Source organism: Mizuhopecten yessoensis, unplaced genomic scaffold (genome assembly GCF_002113885.1).
Source record: "Mizuhopecten yessoensis strain PY_sf001 unplaced genomic scaffold, ASM211388v2 scaffold10529, whole genome shotgun sequence".
Taxonomy (NCBI): domain Eukaryota; kingdom Metazoa; phylum Mollusca; class Bivalvia; order Pectinida; family Pectinidae; genus Mizuhopecten; species Mizuhopecten yessoensis.
Genome location: NW_018408592.1, coordinates 948,589 through 973,178, shown reverse-complemented (window position 1 = coordinate 973,178; position 24,590 = coordinate 948,589). Strand labels below are relative to the sequence as shown.

Genomic DNA, 24,590 nt, shown 5'->3' with positions numbered 1-24,590 from the left:
TAAAATGCCTACATTTCCTTGGGCACTTGATGAAATTTGTAATTTCCAATGAGTGTTTATATGTATGGACTCTAAATGCAAAGTGAAAAACGAGTTCAATTCTGAAATTGTCACCAAAGATAGTAATATGTTTGGTGAATGTAATATTGTTTAATTTGCATTTACTGATAATCAAAATCTGGCCGTTCTTTTTATTTTAAATTCTTTATTTAATGCAATATAGACATTCCTTTTCAGCTGACGTTTATGGTTTTGTTTTCTACAATTTATTATTTTTAAACCAATACAGATATATTGGATTGAACTGCAGTTTATTTGGTTCAATCAGTATATGATTTTCAGACTTTCATGTTTAAATTTTTATATGTTGCAGGTAATGAAAGTGGGTGTGACTATTCAGCGCTACGTAAGCTTCAGGAATGCTCGCCCGTGGGTCACCCATGCTTACAAGAATGTGAAAGGACGAGGAGTTAGGCAGACATCCCAGGTATTGACGACAGCTTTAAGGACCAAACAGTTATATTCTTCCTCCTACTTTGCCACAGATTTCTAAATATTTACATAACAAATGAAAACTTAAAATTTATCAATTGAAATGTTACCTACAATTAACACCCGTCTATAGCTACTGACCAAAAGATCTAAAGCTCAAATCACACTGACAGCAGGTTGTCATTTTTACTATCAACCTTGTTGCTCCAGTCTACCAAGCTGTATGAATGGGTGACCATTTTCTGGGAAGTGTTCCTGCGAAGGACGGAGGTCCTTCCAGGAATCAGTTACTCCTAGTTCCTTATTACTACAGAAAGCAGGTTAAGTCACAGTTACATTGGTCATATATATAAGCACAGAAAAACTTAACTAATAATGTCATGTAATTTTGAGGAGGATTAAATCTGAACAGTGGAGAAACAGTTTTTGAAATTATATATTCAGGTTGAAGAGACAGTTACGGTAACCTAGGTTATAAATTTTCATCCTGAATAATGACACATAATACATTTTGAAGAGCTGGTATTGATAGTGTTGGGAAAAGGTGAAGGGGAGATAACTCTCATTGAAGTTGTGACAAAAACAAAGAGTCTGTACTTGGTAACTAAATGTTGAGTACACTCAAGAGTTTTCAAAAAAAGTTTTCAAAAAACATAATTATTCACAATTTGTAATTTATATAAATATTTTTACTTTGTAGTCATAATTATTTAGTAAATCAGAAGACATACTTTCTTTCCATCTTATCACGGAATTATATTAGATGCTGTGATCTTATATTTGTTATAATTTAAATTTTCAAGAAAAACATAGAAAATAAAAGGAATTTTTAACCTAAAATGTTCACAGGTGGATGATTCCTTTGATGCTGACAGTCAATCCTTGCAGGAGAGTTTGTCTAATCCCCTCGGGTATCGAAACACTGGTGCCCCCACCCCGGGGCCAGCAGGGGATGCAACTTCCGCCCCTAGAACAGTAGGCAACCTTTCATCCCTGGCTGCATCTGACCAATCAGTAGTCTCAGAATTGACCTCTGACAGAAAGGGTCAGCCTAGCAGTAGTGATAAAGAGACATCTAAATCTATGAGCACCAAGGGAAACAACTCTGATCAACAGATAGCAGAAGAAACGGGGGACGAATCTGATTTAGCTACCAACGTACAGGGCAAAGGAGATCAGTCTGGTGAGGGTAGTTCAAAGACCAGGCCGGAAGCAGTTCCAGAGCGTCCAAAGAGATGCAGGGAGCGAAAGAAATCCACCTCTGATGTTGGTGGCCCTTCCACACCCCAACCAACTAGGTAAATATAGCATGCTATTTCACATATCTTCTTCAACAACCAGTGGTCGGGTGGTGCAGGGGATAGAGCAATTGCCTTTCAGCAAGGCGGCCGGGTTCGATTCCCCGATCGGACTTGAAAAGGTTGGGGTCACCTGTCCGACCACGTGGGTTTTCTCCTGGTTCTTCCGGTTTCCTCCCACAATAAGACCCCACCACGTGCTAACATAAGGGCCAACAAGAGTGATTAACATAAGTCGAAATAAGTTGTTTCATAGTTAGTTAATAACCCCATTAATAACTATTTTCATTTGTTTCATAATTGTTGTAAAATGAATAAGGTATAGATTATATTGGTACAAAATTATATGTAAAGATCAAAGTATCACTTTTATTAGCTCACCTGGTCCGAATCCTTCTTCTTCTGTAACATTGGCAGAATTTTATCCAAATTTGGCCTGGAGCATCCTTGGGCAAAGGGAACTAAATTTTGTATAAATGGAGGGTGTGGCCCCTCTGGGTGCAGAGTTACGGGGCCCAAAAGGGGAATTTGAGGTTTGAATCTTTAAAATCCTTCTTCTTCAGTACCATCGGAGGGATTTTTTGTAATAAGAATAATTTCCCATTGTTGCCTTATTATCCAGGTGAGCGATACTGGCCCTCCAGGCCTCTTGTTATTTGAACAAGGTCACAATTTCTTCAAAATGCACTGTAACTTGGTAATACAAATTGTATCACTATTATCAATATAAAGAAGTTGACAGGAGGTAGAAGGGCCATTTAAACTTTTACTCGCATATACATTGTAATGGGAAATTTTGTGTGTATAATGAGGTCAGTATGCCATGAAATGTAGGTCAGTGTTACTAATGATTCTGTTGTTACAGTACTTACCAGAGGGTGCGGCTGCTCTGTTCTCCCTGGAGGAAGCCTGAAGGAAGCATCAATAAACACGTGTTCAAAACCATGATGGAATCAATGATGTTGAAGATCATGGCTTCACCAGGAATTAGCCTCCAGACCCTGTGTGAGAACTACACACCCTACAACCAACCCTTCTTAAAACTCCAGTTACTCGAGGTAAGTAAAACAGCAACATACACAGCCACCTGTCCTAAAAACTCCTAACCACAAAAATGTGCACTTTTCCTTAAACAACCCTACCAATTATAAGCATTCACTTATCCTAAATCATCTGTACAGCATAAATATTCAGTCCTCTTCGACATCTTCACAACAGAAACATTCACCATTCCTAAAACTCTACCACATAAACACCCACCCTTCCTAAAACATTTTCTCGTTCATTAAGGATCCAAGTACCACTGCCAAAAACTGTAACTATGGATAGCAAGGGGTTTTTTTCCCGGTGTAGTATGGTAATATGAAGGCTATGTTGATATGAACCACGGTTCATTCCACCATGCTTCACAATACCATGCTACACCGTCATGACTTTATGTTTAATAAATCATTTCTGAATGGAAAACCAGACCTTGCAGGACTTTTATGCAAAATAAGAAAGATGGAAAAACAAAATTAAATTAAAAATACCGTTCTGGGCGTAAAAAGGTAAGTGGGATTTGAAACCTAAACTTCAGGTGTTTAGGTAATACTATCACTCCGACCTATTGAGCTACTTGGAAGCGTTTTGGCATTTTTAAATTCTCTATGGGAGAGATAATGCTCAAAATTAAAAACAACAACAGAATGTGTGTGTGTACCCCTAGGTACTAGATAACACTTTAAATGGCGCCGTTGAAACTATTCTTTTAGATGAAATCATCAGATCTGGGGGGAAAAAAGGAATAGTATAATAGATTTAAAGGTTGAAAATGTTCAAATTTAGGTTTCAAAATTGGAAATCTCCTTCAAAAATGGGGAGAGTTGTAGTATGTACTGTATTTATGGAAAACCACGATACAGCGGGACAAGGATTCTTAAGATAGGGTTATGCTACCCACTATATTTCGATTAGTCCGGTGTTCTTTACATCACTGCTTACTTACCCAAGTTACCTTCCATATATTGTATATGTTTATAATACTTTATATGTAACAGTTTACTTTTATTTGCAGATTCTTGAAGACCTCAAAGCTATTGAAAAGACCGTTATCAGACGACAAAATAAGACGACCCTTTTCAGTAAACGAGTCCGACCCAAACTAGGTATGTACCCTATATATATAGTTCCCTCCAGTCACTTACACCGACGACAGAAGAATTTTCATTCTAATTAACAAAGCTCACCACTTTAACAATGATACCTTTTGATTAATTTGAGGTTTCGTGAATCTCTCCAGCTACTCCCATTACCTACTCTTGAAAGGGCAAAACATGTTCATACACAGTATATGAACTGCTGTTAGGTACAGGATAATTGATTTCCTGTAGAATTATGTTTGACTATATAACACTTTTAGAAGTTCTGTAATCTTACAAATGATTTTGTTCTTAGTTAGTTTTTGTGTTTCGTTCACAGCCACAGTACAGAAAGAAGAGGATACAGTGGTTTACTTCCCAACCAAAATGTGTATTACAAGACTGGGGCAGTTTTTGGTGTATGTCAATGGGCATTGATGTCATATGCCTGGACATGCCATGGAATATGTCATCCCACACCTGGACATGTCATGGAGTATGTCGTCTCACACCTGGACATGTCATGTAGTGTGTCGTCTCACACCTGGACATGTCATGGAGTGTGTCATCCCACACCTGGACATGTCATGGAATATGTCATCCCACACCGGGACATGTCAATATACGATTGGACCATGTATTCTTTAATTAAAATGAAGATGTGACATTGACTTAATTTATGCAAATGTATGGTAATATGTCATAATAAATATCTTGAAGATGTCCAATTATTTTGTTCTTGTCTCTCATCACCTTTCTAGTACACCGGGTGTTGTTTTTGGAGCCTGTATAGTTGTAAGGAACCCTGTTGTTAACAGGAGGATCAGGGTTACATACCTGTACACTTTATATGGCAACGAACGATCACTTCTATTATAACAACTGTTACAACCTATTAAAGGATAAAAACTAAAAATTCAATTTCAAAACTCATTATGCTGTAGAGATATAGTGATAGCAGTCGTTGGTGGTCATATTCAAGATGTCTGCCATCTTCTGTTTTTCTGCTGAAAATAAAATATACTCAGAGCTATAAGGAGTGTACATACAAATGTAGAATGCTTCCAGTGCTTCTGAGAAATACAAAAAAAATAGGTGTTTTTTTTAATCTTCTTTTAAAACAAGGACCAGGAGTAACCTTCTAAAGATGCATTAGGGGAAATGCAGTACCAAAATTAATGAATAAGAGTAAATGTCATTCTCTTGAATAGATTAAAACATATATAGGGTGTACAGAACGACAAGCAAGGTATACAACATACAGGAGACAAGAAACTGTATTGAACGTCGCATTCAGGTAAACAAGGAACAGTAGCTCTTGAGAGCTATTATTGCGACAAACGTTTATAAAATAACAATAACATATTATATTAAAAGTAAAGGGAGATAATCACATATATTAATAGAAAACAGTAATAATCATCACAGAAAAAGAAAGTATCCATATCCCAGGTTTCTAAGTGATTGGGAGTCCCCTACCTACAAAGGCCCCCGGGATATGACCCTTTTGGAACAATAAATATATAAAAATAGTGTTAATATATGAAAAGCATTAAATGTGATCACAGATAAGTAGTATTCAGAATAAGTAAATAAAAGACATTGTTAATAGTGAATGAATACTTGTACATCACACAAGAATTACTTAGGAGTTGGGATTAAAACACTATGAAGTGGAATATACATACAATGCTAATATAGCAAAGAATAAAAATTGACAGAATATACACTATTATAGTGTGAATTAAAAATGATACCGAAATCAGTTTACAAAATTTTTCAAGTTTTGTAAAAATATTTTAGAATATATGGAATTAAAATACAAATAAGATGCTGCAAAAATATAGAATAGAAATAAAACATATAAGAAATGAAATAAGACAATAAAAGTATCACATAATCCAAAATGTCATGTGGCAGAGGTAACCAGGGCACAGTATGAAGTATCACCCTTGGCAGATATTGGACCAGTCTCCTGAATTCTCTGAAGTTTTCGACTTTTCGGAAGTCATTTGGGAGACTGTTTCACACCCGGGCGACCTCAAAAGCAAACGATTTATGTCCATTCTTCACAGTGTTGACCCTGGGCAACTCTGCAGTATTTTCCTTCCTGAAGTCATAATTAGACATCTTAATATTTACTAGATTATTAATATATTCAGGAGAAATTTTGTTTATAATTTTAAAAACCACACAACCCATTTCCTTCAGACGCCTTACATGAAGCGTGTCGCTGTTGGTAATACTGAGTAAGTAACTGAAGGATAAGTTGTGATCATTATGTATAAAAACCTTAAAGCACTTTCTTGTATCTTTTCTAGCTTTCTGACACTCTTCATGGAACAAAAGTGCCAGACTAAAGGACAGTAGTTAAAATTTGAAACAATAAAAGAATCATAAATTACAAGTCTACATTGTTTGATTAAAAAACTCCCAATTTGTTTTAAAACGGACAATTGCCTTGAGGCTTTCCTACAAATTTCAGAGATATGAGCTTCAAAGTTTAAAAATGAATCAAAGTTCATACCTAAATATTTGACAACACTGTCAGGAACAATATCTATTTCGCCAATACTAAAAGACTATAGCATCTACTGAACGTTTCCCTATACAAATGGCCTGGAATTTATCAGGATTTGCTTTCATCTGGTTTAATTTACAGGATGTCACATATAAAAACATTTCATTTACAAATACATTAATAAGCAAGGGTCCTAAAATAGAACCCTGTGGTACCCCCTTCAGCACTTCCAGCCAGTCACCGCATTTGTAGCCAATTTTTACCTGCTGCTTCCTGCTGCTCAGGTAGCTGAACACTAAGGTTAACTGAGGCTTTGCTCAGGCCATAGGCCTCCAGCTTCCCGACCAACAAGTTATGAGGAAGACAGTCAAAAGCCTTGAGAGGTCCATCAGTATGGCGGTGACATACTCATGGTTGTCCAAGGCTCTACGCCAATCCTCAACAAGTCGCAACAGGGTGAATTGACACCCAAATCCAGGTCGGAAGGCTGTAAGGAAAGGATGAAAAACATTAGTAAAAAGGCAGTCAGTTGATCTCACATGGTTCTTTCAAAAAAAATCGATATACAAGGTAAAATGCTGACTGTTCGGTAGTTTTGTTTATCTAAAATATCTTTTTAGGTCACCTGAGCTTTAGCTCAAGTGACCTATTGCTATCCGTTTTCGTCCGTCGTCGTCTGTCGTCCGTCGTCCGTCGTCCGTTAACATTTTACATTTCAAACTTAAAGTCAAGTTCTGCTGGGCCGATTGAACTGAAAGTTGGTAGGAATGATCGCCTCATGGTCCTGACAAAGTGTTGTTATTTTTCGGGTCGATCAGAAATCCAATATGGCCGCCACGGCCGCCATTTTGAAAACCTATTTCAAACTTAAAGTCAAGTTCTGCTGGTCAGATTGAACTGAAAGCTGGTAGGAATGATCGACTCATGGTCCTGACAAAGTGTCGTTATTTTTCAGGTCGATCAGAAATCCAATATGGCCACCATGGCCCTATTTTGTAAATACCTATTTCAAACTTAAAAACAAGTTCTAATAGGCCCATCTCACTTAAAATTGGTCTAGGAATGATCAGCTCATGGTCCTGACAAAGTTAAGTTAACATTATACTTAACTATTTTTTACTCAAATTGGTACATATTTCAACAACAAAAATAAATACCGTAGGACTCAGGTGACCGTTAAGGCCCATGGGCCTCTTGTTTTTCTTTTATATCGTACGACTACAAAATAACCAACAAAATCAAACTTTTTTTCAGGTATGTATTGTTGTCATTTTCTGTCCCGTGAAAGTTTGCATTTTATGGTAAAGATAGCCTGTGTTATGTGGTCTAATTTTAGCTGTGGACAAAAACTAACAGACGAAATGTAGTGCGAAAACCACTAGGATATTCCTCATTGAAAATTAATAAATATTATTCTTCCAAGAAAGATAAACAGTTTTCCAGCCCACTACAGACATAATATCACCCTAAGCCTCTTGGTTATACAGAATACAGTCGAGAACAGTTTTAACACATGTGACCCTGTGACCATGAATGAGGGTTAACGTTAAAGTCATTCAAAATAAACAACTTGATAGCCCTTCATCCCATCCTACCATGCTACTGGCCAAATAGCATAAACCAAGGCTTCTTGTTATACAGAAGAAATTGTTGAAACTTTTTATACATTTGACCCTTGTGACTTTGAAAGATATTCAAAGTCATTCATTTTAACAAACTTGATAGTCCTTTATCCCAGCATGATACTGACAAAACATCATAACCCTAGACCTTTTTGTTACATGGAAGATACAATTTAAATGTTTGAAATCACTTGACCCTCTGACCTCGAAAATTAGTGAAGCCCATTAATTTAAACGAACTTGACTGTCTTTTATCCCAGCAAGCAACTGTCAAATAAGCAGAAGAAATGATGAAAATATTTAATACATTTGACCTTTGTGAACTTGAAAGTGAGTCCAGCCCATTGATTTGAACAAACTTGATAGTCCTTCATTTCAGCATACCACTGTCCAAATCCTACGACCGTTGGATTTTTGGTTATTGGTAAGAAGCTTTTCAGTGTTTTAAATGATTGATCCCTGTGACATATAAAGTGAACAACTGGATAATCCTTCATCACAACATGCTACGCATATGATTCCAGTAACTTTGAAAGTGGGTCAAGGTCAATCCTTTTAACAAACTTGTTACCCCTTTATCTTAGCATGCTACTGGCAAAATATCCTTTGCTGCTTGAGAATTGAGAATATGGTTGATGTTACAAGAAATTTCTTGATCACGTCAATTGTATCTACCCGCTTGGACTTGAAATAAAGACACTTCAGACTCTTCTACATCTGCCGCGTTCTTCGATCTGTACCCACAATATGGCCAACAGGGATGGCTTACTACTAAGAAGTGCGATAATATAAGCTGACGATTTTGATATTCCTATAGTGAACATTCATTTCTTGACAGTAATATCCCTGTTTCCCAACCTACTGAGTTTACATGTTGCAAATATGATTCGTTAATCAAAAGCTTGCTCCAAATATCATAATTTCTCAAAAGATGTTGGATGCCAATGGAGTACACAAGGTTTCACGAAATGGAGGACGTTGAAGAATCGGAAAGTCATATGGTCGCAAAGATGGTGTCGTTCAGTAGTATATCAATTTCCTCGCGTGATATTAAAGTCAATGATTTTGATTATGCTCATCATTGTTAATTGTTTCGTTTTCACTATCCCTGATTTCCCTTTCATGGGGGATGTGACGGCACTTTGATACCTACATCAACATTGTGGGTATAGTCGACGAAGCAAAGACATTTAACATACCGTAACACATGGTATTATTCTCCTTGTGCATTTTCAATAGCTCTCGTGTTTATTTTTCATTTGTTCATTTTACAGAGAGGGGGGGGGGGGGCAGAATCTCTTTTAACAAGAACACGAAGGACCCCAGCAAGTTAACATTATCTAAGATAATACCCAGGGGTTGTGTATTTTTATGTCCTACCTAACCGTTATATAGATATCATAGGCAAAAGGAAACGAACCATTCCTATTTAGACATCTGCTATATACAACGGGGTTTATGACAGCTAAACAGATAATTATAGCAATGGCAACCAGTGGCCTGTTCGTTTATGCGGAACAACCGGTTTGTCCGTTTTTAAATGCAACAATTTCGGGTATAAATCCTGGCGTACCTGAAAATATTTATGCAGGCCTTGCAAGGCTCGCCTGAAAGGATTGCTAGGTCCGACCTTATTTAATAATGAACAACCGTGGTCCGACCGGTTCAAACGTTTAAACGAAAACAGCCCAGGTTATTATCAGTTATTTTAAGTATTGTAAAACGACATTTGATAGTTTACCTGCGTTTTTCAAAAATTACAGACGCGCAGACGTCAAAACATGTAGTTTGTAGGTGGTTTAACGTTCTCGCACCAGCCAGCAGGGTTATATATGAAGACGGTAAACATGTAGTTTCCGACGATAATGACAGTAATAATACCTAGATATATTACAGAATATATTTCACATACTGCAATAACCTGAAATAGTCGCTATACACACACGTACTGGGTTATAAATTGTCGATTGGCTGTAAAACGATAAATAACGAAACATAGTTGTAAATGTTCCTGGATCCAACATAAAATTAAGGACGATCGGTTGTCTGACTGACGTTGACTTCTGAACTAATGGCAGTGCCCATGTATGATGTTCGTGAATACAGTACAGAAAATCAAAACGTGTTTCTCGTTAGGTTGTTCCTCACATCGTCACATAAACTTTGAAACCCACAACGAACCGAAACTAACAACAGAATACTCCGGACAACATCATTATGGTTTGTTCTCATAAAAAATATAAATAGCGCTCAAGATATTGTCATGAGTTGCTAACCTTGGAAACTGAGAACACTTAACATAAATCAAATGCATGCGCATGCACCAAACAACACATGTCGTGAACCATCATATACACAAGCATTGTTACAAAGAGGTTCCCGGACGAGTGGTGGTTGGCTATCATGTTTATCTTACTCGATTTAGATAATTTTCAAATGGAATAACGAGGTTTAATGGGCGTCTTTTACAATTTGAAAATGAACTAACGAGAGTACTATCAACCATCACGAGTCTGGGGAGCTTTTCTACCACAACGTCGAGATATCTTATCTAAATAAAAAACATGTTTTTTTTCGGAATATATTATTCCTGTTTCCGATCATCGCCATTAACTACGACGTCTCAATGGAAGATGACGTCGCAAACAATTGTTACTCGCCATCATGACATCATGATTAGAAGATTGATCACTCAAATAATGTCCAGTGTATTATCCACTAGATCTAGTGGGTAACTAAAAATGTGCACCAATTCCTAGCAGATTAATCCAATGAGTCGGGAGTGAGGAAACTTATAATAGTTGTAAGAGAAATATATCTCACTTACTACTCTGTAAGCATATTTGATATTTTAGTCATCACTACCCTTTCATTCATTCATATCTTTATTCCTCCATAATTGAAGAGTTACATATATACATGTATGCATAATGAATAATTAGTGAATTAGTACAGAAATACGAGCAAAACAAATTATGTGACAAAATAACAAAAGTAGAATTAATTCATTGACAGAAAATGTGCTGCATATAAAGTTAATCGAGGAAAAGAGAAGTAACAAAAAAATAAAATAAAATATCAAAAATATGCTACATTACAAAACACTTCATCTTTTTAACAACGTAGAAGTAGTATGATATGTTCAGGATTGCAGTGAATATTATTGAAATGTTAAATCTGACACTTTGATAATAAACGAGAAACAGTCCAATCTAAACGATATAAGGTCTTTTACGTTAGGAAACAACTCTTGCAGTTCTAAAGGAACAGCCCCTAGCAAAGTGGTAATAAAACAATAACGTTCTAAAGTGTCAACATACACATATATAGCTACTGGATATGATTCACATTTTTTGTAAGGATTGTAGATTGTAGATCTACAATATCCTGATGGCGACAATTAATGCAAGAATGTGCTAAAGCATCTTCAGCATAACAATTACATTTTAAACATAATAGTTCACAATCCGGACTAATTGTCCAAACGCCAGAAAAAGTAAAGTGGCGACGGTACTAGAGAAGTATGAAGAATTTTGAAACGATTGAAATCATTTATCGCATTCAAGCGAATCTTCCAATCGTCCTCCTCCTTATTCAAAACTGATTTTTTAACAAAAAAAATCCACTGAACCTTCTTCGGGAATGTACCCGATTAAATAAATTCATACAAATAATTTTGTAGACCATACTTATGTAAAATAGACCATACATTTGAAATTACACCATCGGTACTCTTGTAAATATGATAATACTTCTGTAATAAACGCAATAAAAATAGTTACTTAATGGCACAATACATGTATGGCATAAGATTGCACAATGATCCTAAACAATTGCGTTTACATTGATCTTCTCTTGCGGAAAGGGATGTTAAACCCAACATTCCTAAACAGATGTCAGATCTAGTACGTAAAGGAAAACATTGAATCAATTTTACTCATAGATTTTGGATCTTTTCTAAACGACTCCAATCCGCACTGGAGAAAAAACACACAGTTCGCAACTGTAAAGAACACGTGGTAAAATGATAGATCTATACAGTCGTAAACCAACTAAAGGGTTGATATTCTCTCCTATCAGATTGGATCCGAGAAAACCAAAACATGAACTTCTAAACTTGTGAACGACACTGTCTATGTTAGGACGACCTGGTTTATATTTGTCAAGGTAGACACCAACGTGTATGATACTTTCTACTTCATTTACTTCTTTCAAACCAAGTGACCATTTGCGTTTAGATCTTGAATACATCGTTTTCGATTCATTAAAAACAATAATTTCGGTTTTGGAAGCATTATATGTAAACCTCCATTTACAACTGTACATGAAACACATATTCATTAATTTATCTAGACTACATTTGTTATACGCCAATAATAGCATATCATCTGTCTGCGTAGGGCAAGTGACATTAACATTTTCAACAAAAAATGCAGCATTTGAGTTACATAAACTACCTAACAATTCATTTATATACAAAGTATACATCCATGGATATACGATACTCCCTTGTCTCGTTCCCTATTCGAAGGCGAACCATTTGGATTGAAAGCCTTGATACAAAACACAACTCTGCATATATGTAAACATTGAAGCTAATATTTTTATATGTTTACAGGAAAACCCCATTTGATGCATTTTGAAGTAAAGACCGTTGCGCCAAACGCAGTCAAAAGCTTAAGAAGTAACTAAAAAACAAGTAAGAAGCTTATTATCGTAATCTTTGGCATAAATACTAGCTTAATGCAAAAGGAAGGACGTCATGACACTACTCACTTGTTTTTGAAAACCGTTTTGTAGAGGACTTACATCTAGGAACAATTTCTCAACAGATTTCATGATAACAGGCAATAATGATATTGCACGATAACTATTAGGGTCAGCTCTTGATTTATTATGTCCTTTATATAAAATGCAGAAAACTCCTCTTTCGAAGGACAATGGAACGTCGTTGGTAGCTATAAAAGCATTGAAAAGCTTTGTTAAACATTTGTTAAGTGACACATGGGCAAATATAAACTTCTCATATACAAGTAAGTCGTGACCAGGAGCTTTACCTGAGTGCAAAGTTTTGCATAAGTTTTCAACCTCCTCAACTGAAAATTCATCACCATTTGAGACAACATTCTCGTCTGGTAACTTTGCGATTGACATGAGTTTTGAAATTTTTATCAAAACGTTTCGGTAACTTTGCGATTGACATGAGTTTTAAATTTTTTATCAAAATTAGGACTGTTTGATTCTTTATATAATTTACAGTAAAATGAACCCCAGTTATCTGCCAAATTCGTAGGATTTCTTATCTTAACACCATCAAAATTCATTTCCGTCCCAGCACATCCGAGATTTTTCTTCTGACGAGATTTTACAAGTCTCCAAAAAGAGGGTTGGTCTATTTCAGCAGTTTCAACGATGTCGTTATTAAGCTTCTGAAGATATTCTTCTGATATACGCCTGTGGACTTTGCGAAAATTACGTTTTGCATCCATATATTTTCTGTAGATTGCAGAGTCCGCAGATCTTGGTCTTCCATGAAGGGTCCAAACAGAACGATATCTCCACATTTCTTTATGAAGATCTTTCAGAACCCCATTCCAATAGGGTTTTAAATATTTACGGAATTTTCTCTGTGGTAAGGACGTCTTTGTGGCTTCCTGAATTCTTTTCACAAGATCTTCTGAATATACATGTATATCGATATCAGATTTTGACCTGAATATACGGGTTTCCAACCTGTGACCATCGATGGAGGTTTGAACACTATCGCGGTATTTGTGTATGTTACTTTTCTCACCCGCGGTTATCCACTTATAAAACATTCTCTCCATGGACGCGACACGACTAGGAAGTTGCAATTGTGGTACTTGAATATATATCACTATTGGCCTGTGATTAGAAACATCAAGATAGGAATCGTCATCTAAAATTTCACATTTAAGTACTAGATTAATTTTGCTTGATTCCAAAATAACATGATCTATCAAGCAGACAGATTCGTTTTCGCTCTGCAAAAATGAGTGTTTTGGACCGCTGCAACAGCTAAGTGTGGTCACAAGATTATTTTGTGTCAGAAGGTTTTGTAGTTCACGACCAGGTATATTGGTAGGAATCGAACTGCGAGGCACACAAAGGCTAGGATTGAAATCCCCGATAAAAATCACTTCACCACCAGCTGATAGGCTGCAATAAAAGTTCATCAAGTTTAACCATGTAATCCCTGTAGAGGTTTACACTATATCAAGCTGTTGGCAAATATACCTGAACATCGAACAGTACCATAGTGTCGAGCGCTACTCTCATAATCGCGACACGGTCTTGGTTTAAACTTTGTTTTATTCAAATTTTGTTTGACAATACATCGAAATACATGTTTTATAAAACAGAAAAGGAAACAAAAACAAGTGTCGTGACACTTATGTAAATTTGTTACCTGCTTAGTAATCAGCTTTTCAACACTAGCTACAAGAATGAAGTAATATGTACAATAGAATAATTACGGGAATAGGGGAGGGGGTAATGGATTGGTATGCAGTGGAAACCAGGAATGAATAACATATCAATATACATATGATCATCAGATGGTAATATCATATTGCTCTATTGCGATGAGTATGTGGAACACGATTCTGTAAAATATAACAATGGAATAGTAGATGAAAATGTCAGCAGTCCTGTAAGTGGACACTCGAAAAAGGTTAAAATGTATATACAAGTTACATAGAATAAATCACCACTAAATCAACTATTGACAAAATTAGTATGTCACAAAGCACCGCCATGATTATTAAAAACGTTGCAGTTCACATACTAGCCATCACACTTATCAAATATAAGTCCATAAAACACTTTCCCGCCTCGTCCCTGGTACGTCCTGCTCTTTCAAGGTAACACATCACTTTTATCAAACAATCATAATCATGGCGAGTTAGTGACATAATATGGTATAAAGAAATGCAATGGCAAAATCACTGAATAAGCATATAAGTCCAAATACATTTTAAAACATAGTAGTAAAACGAATGCAACACAACATACATATATATATATATATATCTAAATGAAATTGTTAAGGACTATTCGTTTATTTGAAATCTTTTAGTTTTGAGTATATAATTTTGGACGGCTAGAAAAATCGTAGTGTTATCTTGATGGGTTAGAGAGTCATCACCAAAGATTAAAAGATTAGTTGATAGTTGATAGGGCAAACTCAGAATATGAAGCTGTCTAAGTGCTGTATATTTATTACATTTTAGCAAATAATGTGTTGAGTTCTCAATGGCACCGCAGGAACAATTCGGGGATGGTATGATGTTTTTCGTAAACAAGTGTTCTTTTAGGGAGCTACATGACATACGCAGTCTTGCGTGGTAGATTTGACCCAGACGTGAACCCTGAAAGTAGTATGAAGGTGGACATGATTTACTATTAGATTTCAGAAAGGCTTTTAAATGGGAAATGGAAGGGTTATTTCTAATATGTAATGGAAGAGAATTCCAATTGTTTACAGCAGAAGGAAGAAATGCATTTAGATAAATATTTGTTTTACAAAGAATAGGTGACAGACATGATGGGTCAGAAAGTCTGGTATTATAACTATGAACATCACTAACTGAATTAGGTAAGAGATTATACAGATACTCTGGAGTATTTTGATAAAACATTTTATGGAATTGTAACAATTTATGATTAAGTCTACGGTCTATTAATTTATTCCATCCAACTTCTGTATATAGTTTGTCTAAGCTTACAAGTTTAGTAGCACCTGAAACAATCCTAGCAGCTTCCAAATTAACATTCTCTAGTTTAGAAATATATTCTTTGGGAATGCTATCCCAGACAGTATCAGCATATTCTACAAGTGGTCTAATAAACGAAAAATATATATTTTGTAATGTTTGCCTGTCGAGTTTAAATTTTAGAGATCGCATAATATTTAATCTAGACGTTGCTTTCTGAATTATTTGTTTAACATGTTCAACCCAACTGCAATTATTCGAAAAAAGAACTCCAAGATGTTTATGCAACAGTACTTCTGATATTTCTTCATTGCACATATGTAAGATTGGATGTGGTTGATTGTTTCTTTTTCTACTAAGGGTCATGCTTTCCGTTTTTTTAGGATTGAAATCAACTAACCAAGATTTGGACCATTCAGTAATTTTTTGTAGATCTGACTCCATAATGTTGTTTGTTTCTAAGGGGTTTTCAACTATCATGTACAGAGTAGTATCATCAGCAAATAATTTGATAGAAGATTTGATATCGTTGACTATGTCATTAATATAGATTAAAAACAACAAAGGTCCAAGTATTGAACCCTGTGGAACTCCAGCCTTAACTCCTGCCCAATCAGAGTGAATATTATTGATTATAAGTCTTTGTTTTCTATTCGTTAAGTAGCTTTCGAACCATTTTAACAGCGATCCAGTTATTCCAATTTTTGATAATTTATACAACAGCCCTTTGTGCCAAACCCTATCAAATGCTTTGCTGATGTCACAAAATACTACTCTTATTTCTTTACCTGAATCTAATGCCTTAATAAAATCGTTGGAAATACTTAATAATTGGTTAATAGAGGAATCGCCTGGTGTAAAACCTGATTGATATTTTGTTATTACTTTCAAATCAAGAAGAAAATTATGAACATGTTTATAAACGCACCTCTCGAACACTTTACCAATTATACTTAAAAGTGAAATTGGTCGATAGTTTTTAACATCATTACGGCTATCTTTTTTATATATAGGTAAAACATTTGCTTCTTTCCACGATGATGGAAATATTCCTTGTGATAAGGATTTATTAAAAAATATAGATAGTGGCTCAGCAAGTGATGTTGCAGCTTCCTTGAGCACTTTGGGACTAATAAGATCTGGTCCTACAGCTTTACCAGTTTTCAAATTGAGTAAGGCATCCTTAACATCAGTACATGATATATTTATATTACTCAGACAAATACGATTAGGGAATTCTATTAGTGGAGGAAGCATAACCATTGAATCATCCACAACGGATTGACTTGAAGAATATAAATTAAAAACATTAGCTTTATCAACATCAGTTTCGTAATAGACATTATCATGAAAAATCGTCGGTATTTCTCCACATTTACCACTATTGTTCATGAAGAGTTTTACAGTTAACCACCATGACTTGTTGCATTGTCTTAAATCAGATAATTTTGATAACAAACCGTTGAAATAAGATTCTTTAGATTGTCTAATGGCATTTACACACTTGTTACGGGTTTGTCTGAAAATAGACCAGTCAGATTGGCTATCAGTAAGTTTAGCCTTATTGTGATTTTTTTTACGTTTTGATATTAATTTTCTGATTTTTTTGTTCATCCATGGATGATCGGTCTTCGTTAGAGTCTATGATAGTAACACGTCTTGATATGTTGTTATGCCACATCAGAGCAACTCCTCCTTTGCGAACTTTACTATTCAATAGAAAGTGAAGAGAAAACTCGGATATCACATAAGAATCATAGACATCGTGGATACTTCGGAATAAGTGTTGATTTTCCTCGAACAGCCAATGTTCCGATACACCCCATATATCGACTCTTTCATTACTTAGAGCATCATGTAAATGAGAGGCCGCGGACATAATTCCGGTTACGTTCCAAGTCATGATACGAAGAGAATTCATGAAAAACGCAAGTAATGCAAAATATAAAAAGTTATTAAACATACTAAAACGCTTCCTCATTGTGAGCAGATTCTCACCGGTAAACTTGTTCCTACTTAACCACCTCCGGCATCTGACACCTCTAGGCCAAAATTCAGGGTTCTAAGTTTTAAAGTTGTCATATGACAGAATATTCACACGAGCAGAAACTGAACCCCATCTACGGCTTTTGAGTTAACGAACAAACGTAACAAACACGCCTTTCTTTTTTAAATAAGATTGTATATCATCTGTGGTGCATGTATCCGACATGCCGCTCAAGAATAAGCGGGTTGTTTTCCTTCTAAACATTCCAACAAAGCCACCAGTATCGACGACGTCATCCCTGGTCAAGTCTACTGTCTCCGCGACACGACCTTCATTTCCTCGGAAGTACGGGAAACACATTCGGCATATGAGGGTTTCTTTCTTAAACGATCTTTTGTTGAATGGACATTTTCCGAGCATACGCTACCACTCGATTTAATTTTCCTTAAACAAATGGGAGAATTCGTAGTATCTGTATTTGTTGAATGATTTTGTAAAGGACGATCATCACTGATTGTCTCAACCAATTTACTATCCGGACACGAGACTTTAAAGAAGAGATATCATCGAGGACAGAAATCAGTTTTGACTAATAGGATTGAATATCCTTATCACACACAGACAGTTTGTTTCTAACCCTAGACCTTTTGGTTATTTGGAAGATACAATTTGAATGTTTGAAATCACGTGACCCTCTGATCTTGAAAATGAGTCAAGCCCATTAATTTAAACAAACTTGACTGTCCTTTATCCAAACATGTGCAGAAGAAATGATGAAAATATTTTAACACATTTCACCTTTGTGACCTTGAAAGTGAGTTCAGCCCATTAATTTGACCAAACTTGATAGTCCTTCATTTCAGCATACCACTGTCCAAATCCTACGACCGTTGGATTTTTGGTTATTGGTAAGAAGCTTTTCAGTGTTTTAAATTACTGATCCCTGTGACATAAAAAGTGAACAACTGGATAATCCTTCATCACAACATGCTACGCATATGATTCCAGTGACTTTGAAAGTGGGTCAAGGTCAATCCTTTTAACAAGCTTGTTACCCTTTTATCTTAGCATGCTACTGGCAAAATATCCTTTGCTGCTTGAGGATTGAGAAAACATCATCCGCCTTCCTCGATCTTTACCCACAATATGACCAACATGGGCGGCTTACTATTACGCAGCACGATAAGCTGACGGCCTCGACCTTCCGGTAATTAACTTTCCTTTCTTGAGAGTAACATCCCTATTTTCCCAACCTGCTGTGTTAACATGTTGAATTTGATTCGTTGTTAAAAAGCTTACTCCGACTATCATAATTTTCTTGAAAGATGTTGACTGCTAAAAGAGTACACAAGGTTTTGAGAAATGCAGGTCGATGAAGACTCGACAAGGTGTATAGTCGCCATCATGGTGTCATTCGGTAGTATTCCATTTCCTCTTGTGATATTAAAGTCAGTGATTTGTATTATGCTCATTATTGTTAATTGTTTCGTTTTTCATTACCCCTGATTTCCCTTTGATAAGGATGTGACGACACTTTGATTTAACCTGTATTAACATTGTGCGTGTTGTCGACGAAGCAAAGACGTTTAACATTCCTTAACACATGTTATTATTCTCGTTTGTGCTTTTTCAATATTCCAATTTTTATCTATCAACTGTTCACATTTTACCTAAGTTTGGTCAATTTTAAATGCAAAATTACGGTTTGTTGATAAGTCAGTATTCTGTCAATTCTTTAAATGTACATACAGTGTACATATCTTTTAGGTGATTAAAGGAGGTGTAGGAGAGAGTGGGGATGTGTACCAGAATCTCTTTTAACAGGAATGAACCAAACATTTTAATATTATCTAAGATAACATCCAGGGGTGGTGTATTCCTACCTAACCGTTATAAAGATAAAATACACGTATATCACGGGCAAAAGGAAACGAAACGTTCCTATTTTAGACATCGGCTATATACAACGTGGTAATTGAAAGCCAAACAGCCAATGCGACCGACCAAACCAGTGGCCTGTTCGTTTTTGCGGAACAACCGGTTTGTCCGTTTTTAAATGAAACAATTTCAGTATAAATCCTAGCGGACTTGCAAATGTTTATGCAGGCCTTGCAAGGCTTTGTCAAGGCTCGCCCGAAAGCAGCATAATTACTAGGTCCGACCTTATTTAATAAACGAACAACTGTGGTCCGACCGGTTCCACCGTTTTAAACGAAAACGGCCCTGTTATTATCAGTTATTTAACTGGTGGTTTAACGTCCTCGCAACAGCCAGGGTCATATTGGCTGTAAAACGATATATTTCCATTTGTCTTGCATTGCCACTATTGAATCCTGTGAGAATTATAGGACAATAACTTTCCGAAGAAGGCAGTTTAATACTTATATTTCCGTTTTTAATTTCCGTTTTTCTTTTATTTTCAATTTTTTGTCACATTTCAAAGTCTAATTTCGCGCTGTCTGTCGATGGGACCTTTTTTTTGACGTCACGAGTACAGACGACCGTTCCCGTCAAAAAATATAGTTCGTGGAAAAATACACAAAATCATCAATTTAGTTTCATTAATTTAATCAATATATTCCACCGTGAGGATATTCACCTTTTATACAACATAACTACATTATTGTACATTAATTGTTGTAAGTTACATTGATCAATTAAGTTTTTTAATCCGGTAGCACGGATGGGCTACCACGAGGAATGCATATTGTTATTCTTTTAGTGACGTCAATAATACACTTGATATAGTGACGTCGGTCAAAACGAGGTCATTTAGTCACGACGTCACGAATATGTTCTTCATATCACTACACCAATGGGAATTTATGGTGGCAATGCAGAGCAAATGGAAATATATAACCTTACCAAACAAAATAGAAAGATATCAGATCATAATTATAACGAAAAATAGTAGTAAATGTATCTGGATCCAACATAAAATTTAAAGAACGATCGGTTGTCTGACTGACGTTGACTTCTGAACTAATGGCAGTGCCCATGTATGATGTTCGTAAATACAGTACAGAAAATTAAAACGTGTTTCTCGCTATTTGTTCATCAACTCGTCACATAACCTTTGAAAACCACAATGAACCAAAACTAACAACAGAATACTCCGGACAACATAATTATGCCATGGTTTGTTCTAATAAACATATAAATAGCGCCCAATATGTTATTATGAATTGCTAACCTTGGAAACTGAAAGCGCTTTACATACATTAAATGCATGCGCATGCGCCAAACAACAAATACTGTGAACCATCATATACACAAGCATTGTAACATAGAGGTTCCCGGACGAGTGGTGGTTGGCTATCATGTTTATCTTACTCGATTTAGATAATTTTCAAATGGAATAACGAGGTTTACCGGGTGTCTTTTACAATTTTATAAATTAACTAACTGGAGTTAGATAAACATGATATTCAACCATCACAAGTTTGGGGACCTTCTTCTACCACAACGTTGAGATATCATATCTCTAAAACCACATGTTTTTCTTCGGAATATATTATTTCTGTTTCCGATCATCGCCATTAACTACGACGTCTCAATGGAAGATGACGTCGCAAAGAATTGTTACTTGATCATGACATCATGATAAGAAGATTGACCAATCAAATAATGTCCAGTGTATTATCCACTAGATCTAGTGGGTAACCAAAAATGTTCACCAATTCCTAGCAGATTAATCCAATGAGTCGGGTGTGAGGAAACTAATAATAGCTGTGAGAGAAAGATATCTCACAAACTATAATCTGTAAGCAGGTTTGCTATTTTAGTCATTGCAGCACAGATTTCAAGGCAGTCGGGTCTATCACTATCCTGCTAAGTTTTCGGAGGACTGGCCAATGACCTTATGTAATAAATAAAAATATAGCAAAACGGGTATGTGTCTATAAAACCCTTAATAACGTTATAACGTCACTGTAGCCAAAACGGGACACTTGCTGGAAATGGCACAGGAAACTGCCATGGAATGCAAAGAAGTACTTTAGTATTCACTTGATAATACTTTTATGACAATTTGTATTTAAGCTTTATTGGCTGCTGATTATAGTGACACGGACAATTTAAAGGTAAGAATAATTTTGCAAAATCGAAATGGTCCTGATTTAAGTGCCGTGCGACGCTTTTTAGTTGGATATCATTTTCAAAAAAATATTTTATCAAAACTAATAATAGTTTGGAGAAGATATTTCATCAGAACTCCCTTTGACTCCCAAACATTTGAACGATGTATATATATTTTTGCTGATATTGATCGTTTATCTCCCAATATAAGCCAAAATACCAAAATGTGGCTTTCACGGTAAAGTAACGCCGGTTCAAGGGCCTATAACTACGTGACCCTAATAATATTTTGCGTTCTCTTTATAAAACCACGCGCCGGAAAAAAACAACTTGTAATATAAAAGCGAAAAGTGGATAGTATATAGCTATTTATGAAAAATGAACAAACATTTTTGGAATTTATAGTATGGAATAAAACATTAAGTGTCCCGTTTTGGGGGACAGTGACGTTACGTTTTTTACTATATTTAACTGTTTCAACGATGTATGTTAAGTCCTCCAAGACGAAAATCTCATAATCAGTGATCAGTTGGTTTACTGATTTCGTTATGAAAGCAAAGCCGTAACAATTCATGCTACAGTGTAAATGTATTGGTAAAATGTCTTGTGAAAAACTATCTTTCAATATTGGCTGATTTATTTGTAGAAAGGGCTACGGTAAAGGTGCCATCGACTCCGATTTGAACTTTGGTGTGCACTTTTTCCATATATCTACAAAACTGTATATTATCTTATGAAAATATTGTTAAAATGATCATATTTCATAGCTTCGTATTTTAATTGCTATTACTGCCCTCTAGTGGGGAATTCGTTCACCTTGGCAACATGTAAAATGAAGAAACTACAGGAACGAGTTTTTCGTTTTAATGAGAAAGACTTCACAGCTCCTTGTAAAGACCCGCTGTGAATAAAAAAAACCCAGCTTGCCTTATCTCCATGACAGGATAATCAAGCGTATTGCGCTGAAGTTTTATTTTACTGCTCATAAAACGTCTGACTTTACAGTACAATTGATCATGAACACGTTAGATGATATGAGGATAAAACTATTGTACAAACGCGCAAGTTTACAGACATATGTCTTTTCGTTACAAAACGGCCGAGGTGTAGAACAGTATGTAGATTGAAATCAGACTAACAGAGAGCTATCTTACAATCCTTAGTGAAATGTATCTGTATACGTATGTTTCAGAGCACATTAAACATCGAATTTTCATTCTTTTTACTTTTTTGTGTGTAATGTGAGTTCAAAATGAACGAAATGGGCATATGATGTGTTATAATGTTTACTCTGGCTTTCTACATCGACGTATTTAAATTCCCAGTGGGTGCTGCAGTCTTTGTGCTCCTAGTGATAGTGTCAGAGGAACACAATATTACGTATGAGTATGAGATTGTGGCGATATACACACTGATGTCGTAAAAAGCTATCTAAATGTACGAGTTACTTCCCGTAGAACAATAGCTACACTCAACATAAAATCTGGACTCCTGCGGCGTCGAATCGTTCATAAACATAAAAAAATGTGAAGACCGTGATGCTAAAACAACATAAACGGTATGAGCTTTGACTTTATCTTACCATATGCTGTTCCATATCAATTTAACTTAAATTTCTGGATTGTCTTTTTATTTATATACTTTTGAGATAAGTCGATAAAAATGATAGAAAAAATGAATATTTAATTCTAATAATAGCTTGCATTTGGCACCGAATGACTTTAATCTTTCATGGGCTGTATAGCATTACAAAACACAAAGAAATAGCTTTTAAAAAGATTTTAATATTACGATATCTGACTGTCAGCACGGTGGACTTCCCGTCAGTATAATTTAACCAAATCTATAAAAATACCACTTGTGTACCACTTAACCAGTTATTCTATAAAAATCAGTTTTCCATTTTCGCTAGCTTTATCTCAAAATTGGATTCGTTTCACCTAGTGTTAATTTATGAAACATTATATTGTTATAGCAAATTACTCACAGACATGTAATTCATTATTATTACATTTATTGTGAAATTAGGAACACGTTTTTCGACAGAGGGGTTTATCATGATGAAGTTGCTAATCTAGTGCATCCTTTCACGTGTTTCGTCCATTTTTTAGATTATGACGAAGCGCTGGAACGTACACAAAAACGGGAAGCGTCGCTATGTATTTTGAGTCCTTATGTGTTACATGAACAACACGACATATCATAAATCTATGAACAATATTTATTACCACTTTTATTAATAGAATTGTTTTCAAATCATGATTTTATTTCCCCAGACATTTTTTTTATAAATATGTATATATATATATATATAAATGATTAATTGAATCGTGTCCCTGTCTTACCCCCACGTCCTTAAATGACCTAAGCTGTTAAATAAACGTTAAACATGCAAAATATAACCAATCCGTGTCGTACCGATCATGCTCTCTTGCATCAAATTGTTTCTCGCTTCTTTACACATTTGACACTGTTTCGAATACGAATGCTTCTCTTGATTCAATATGCTGAAATAAATAGACGATGATGAAAAGGTTGGGGACGATGGGTAAAAGGTGGGGCTGTATTTTGTCTTTTCAGCTGGCTGTACGAACTTCCCGGATGCAACGTTCGGTGTCCATGGTCCCTTGGTGATATTTATCTGGAAATGGTTCCAAACTTGGTGCTTCTCCTCATTCTTCTGAGTTGTCACATATTCTGTAAAAGTGATGCTGTCAAGTATATCTACACCAGTTCC

General features: G+C 35.7%; 1 protein-coding gene across 1 annotated transcript; it reads left to right on the top strand.

Moving 5' to 3' along the window:
- The first annotated feature begins 373 nt into the window (after positions 1-373).
- Positions 374-4,631, top strand: LOC110460981 (general transcription factor 3C polypeptide 1-like). The gene is made up of 5 exons (XM_021514237.1): positions 374-487; positions 1,342-1,790; positions 2,656-2,848; positions 3,847-3,937; positions 4,251-4,631. The coding sequence occupies exons 1-5, from the start codon at positions 377-379 to the stop codon at positions 4,346-4,348; spliced, it is 942 nt and encodes a 313-aa protein (XP_021369912.1). The 5' UTR covers positions 374-376; the 3' UTR covers positions 4,349-4,631.
- Positions 4,632-24,590: the final 19,959 nt, after the last annotated feature.

Excerpts from the sequence above, each read along its gene's own strand:
- LOC110460981 (XM_021514237.1), top strand. The coding sequence starts at position 377 with ATGAAAGTGGGTGTGACTATTCAGCGCTACGTAAGCTTCAGGAATGCT. Across the intron at positions 488-1,341 it reads GAGTTAGGCAGACATCCCAG|GTGGATGATTCCTTTGATGC; the intron begins GTATTGACGACA and ends AAATGTTCACAG. Across the intron at positions 3,938-4,250 it reads ACGAGTCCGACCCAAACTAG|CCACAGTACAGAAAGAAGAG; the intron begins GTATGTACCCTA and ends TTTCGTTCACAG.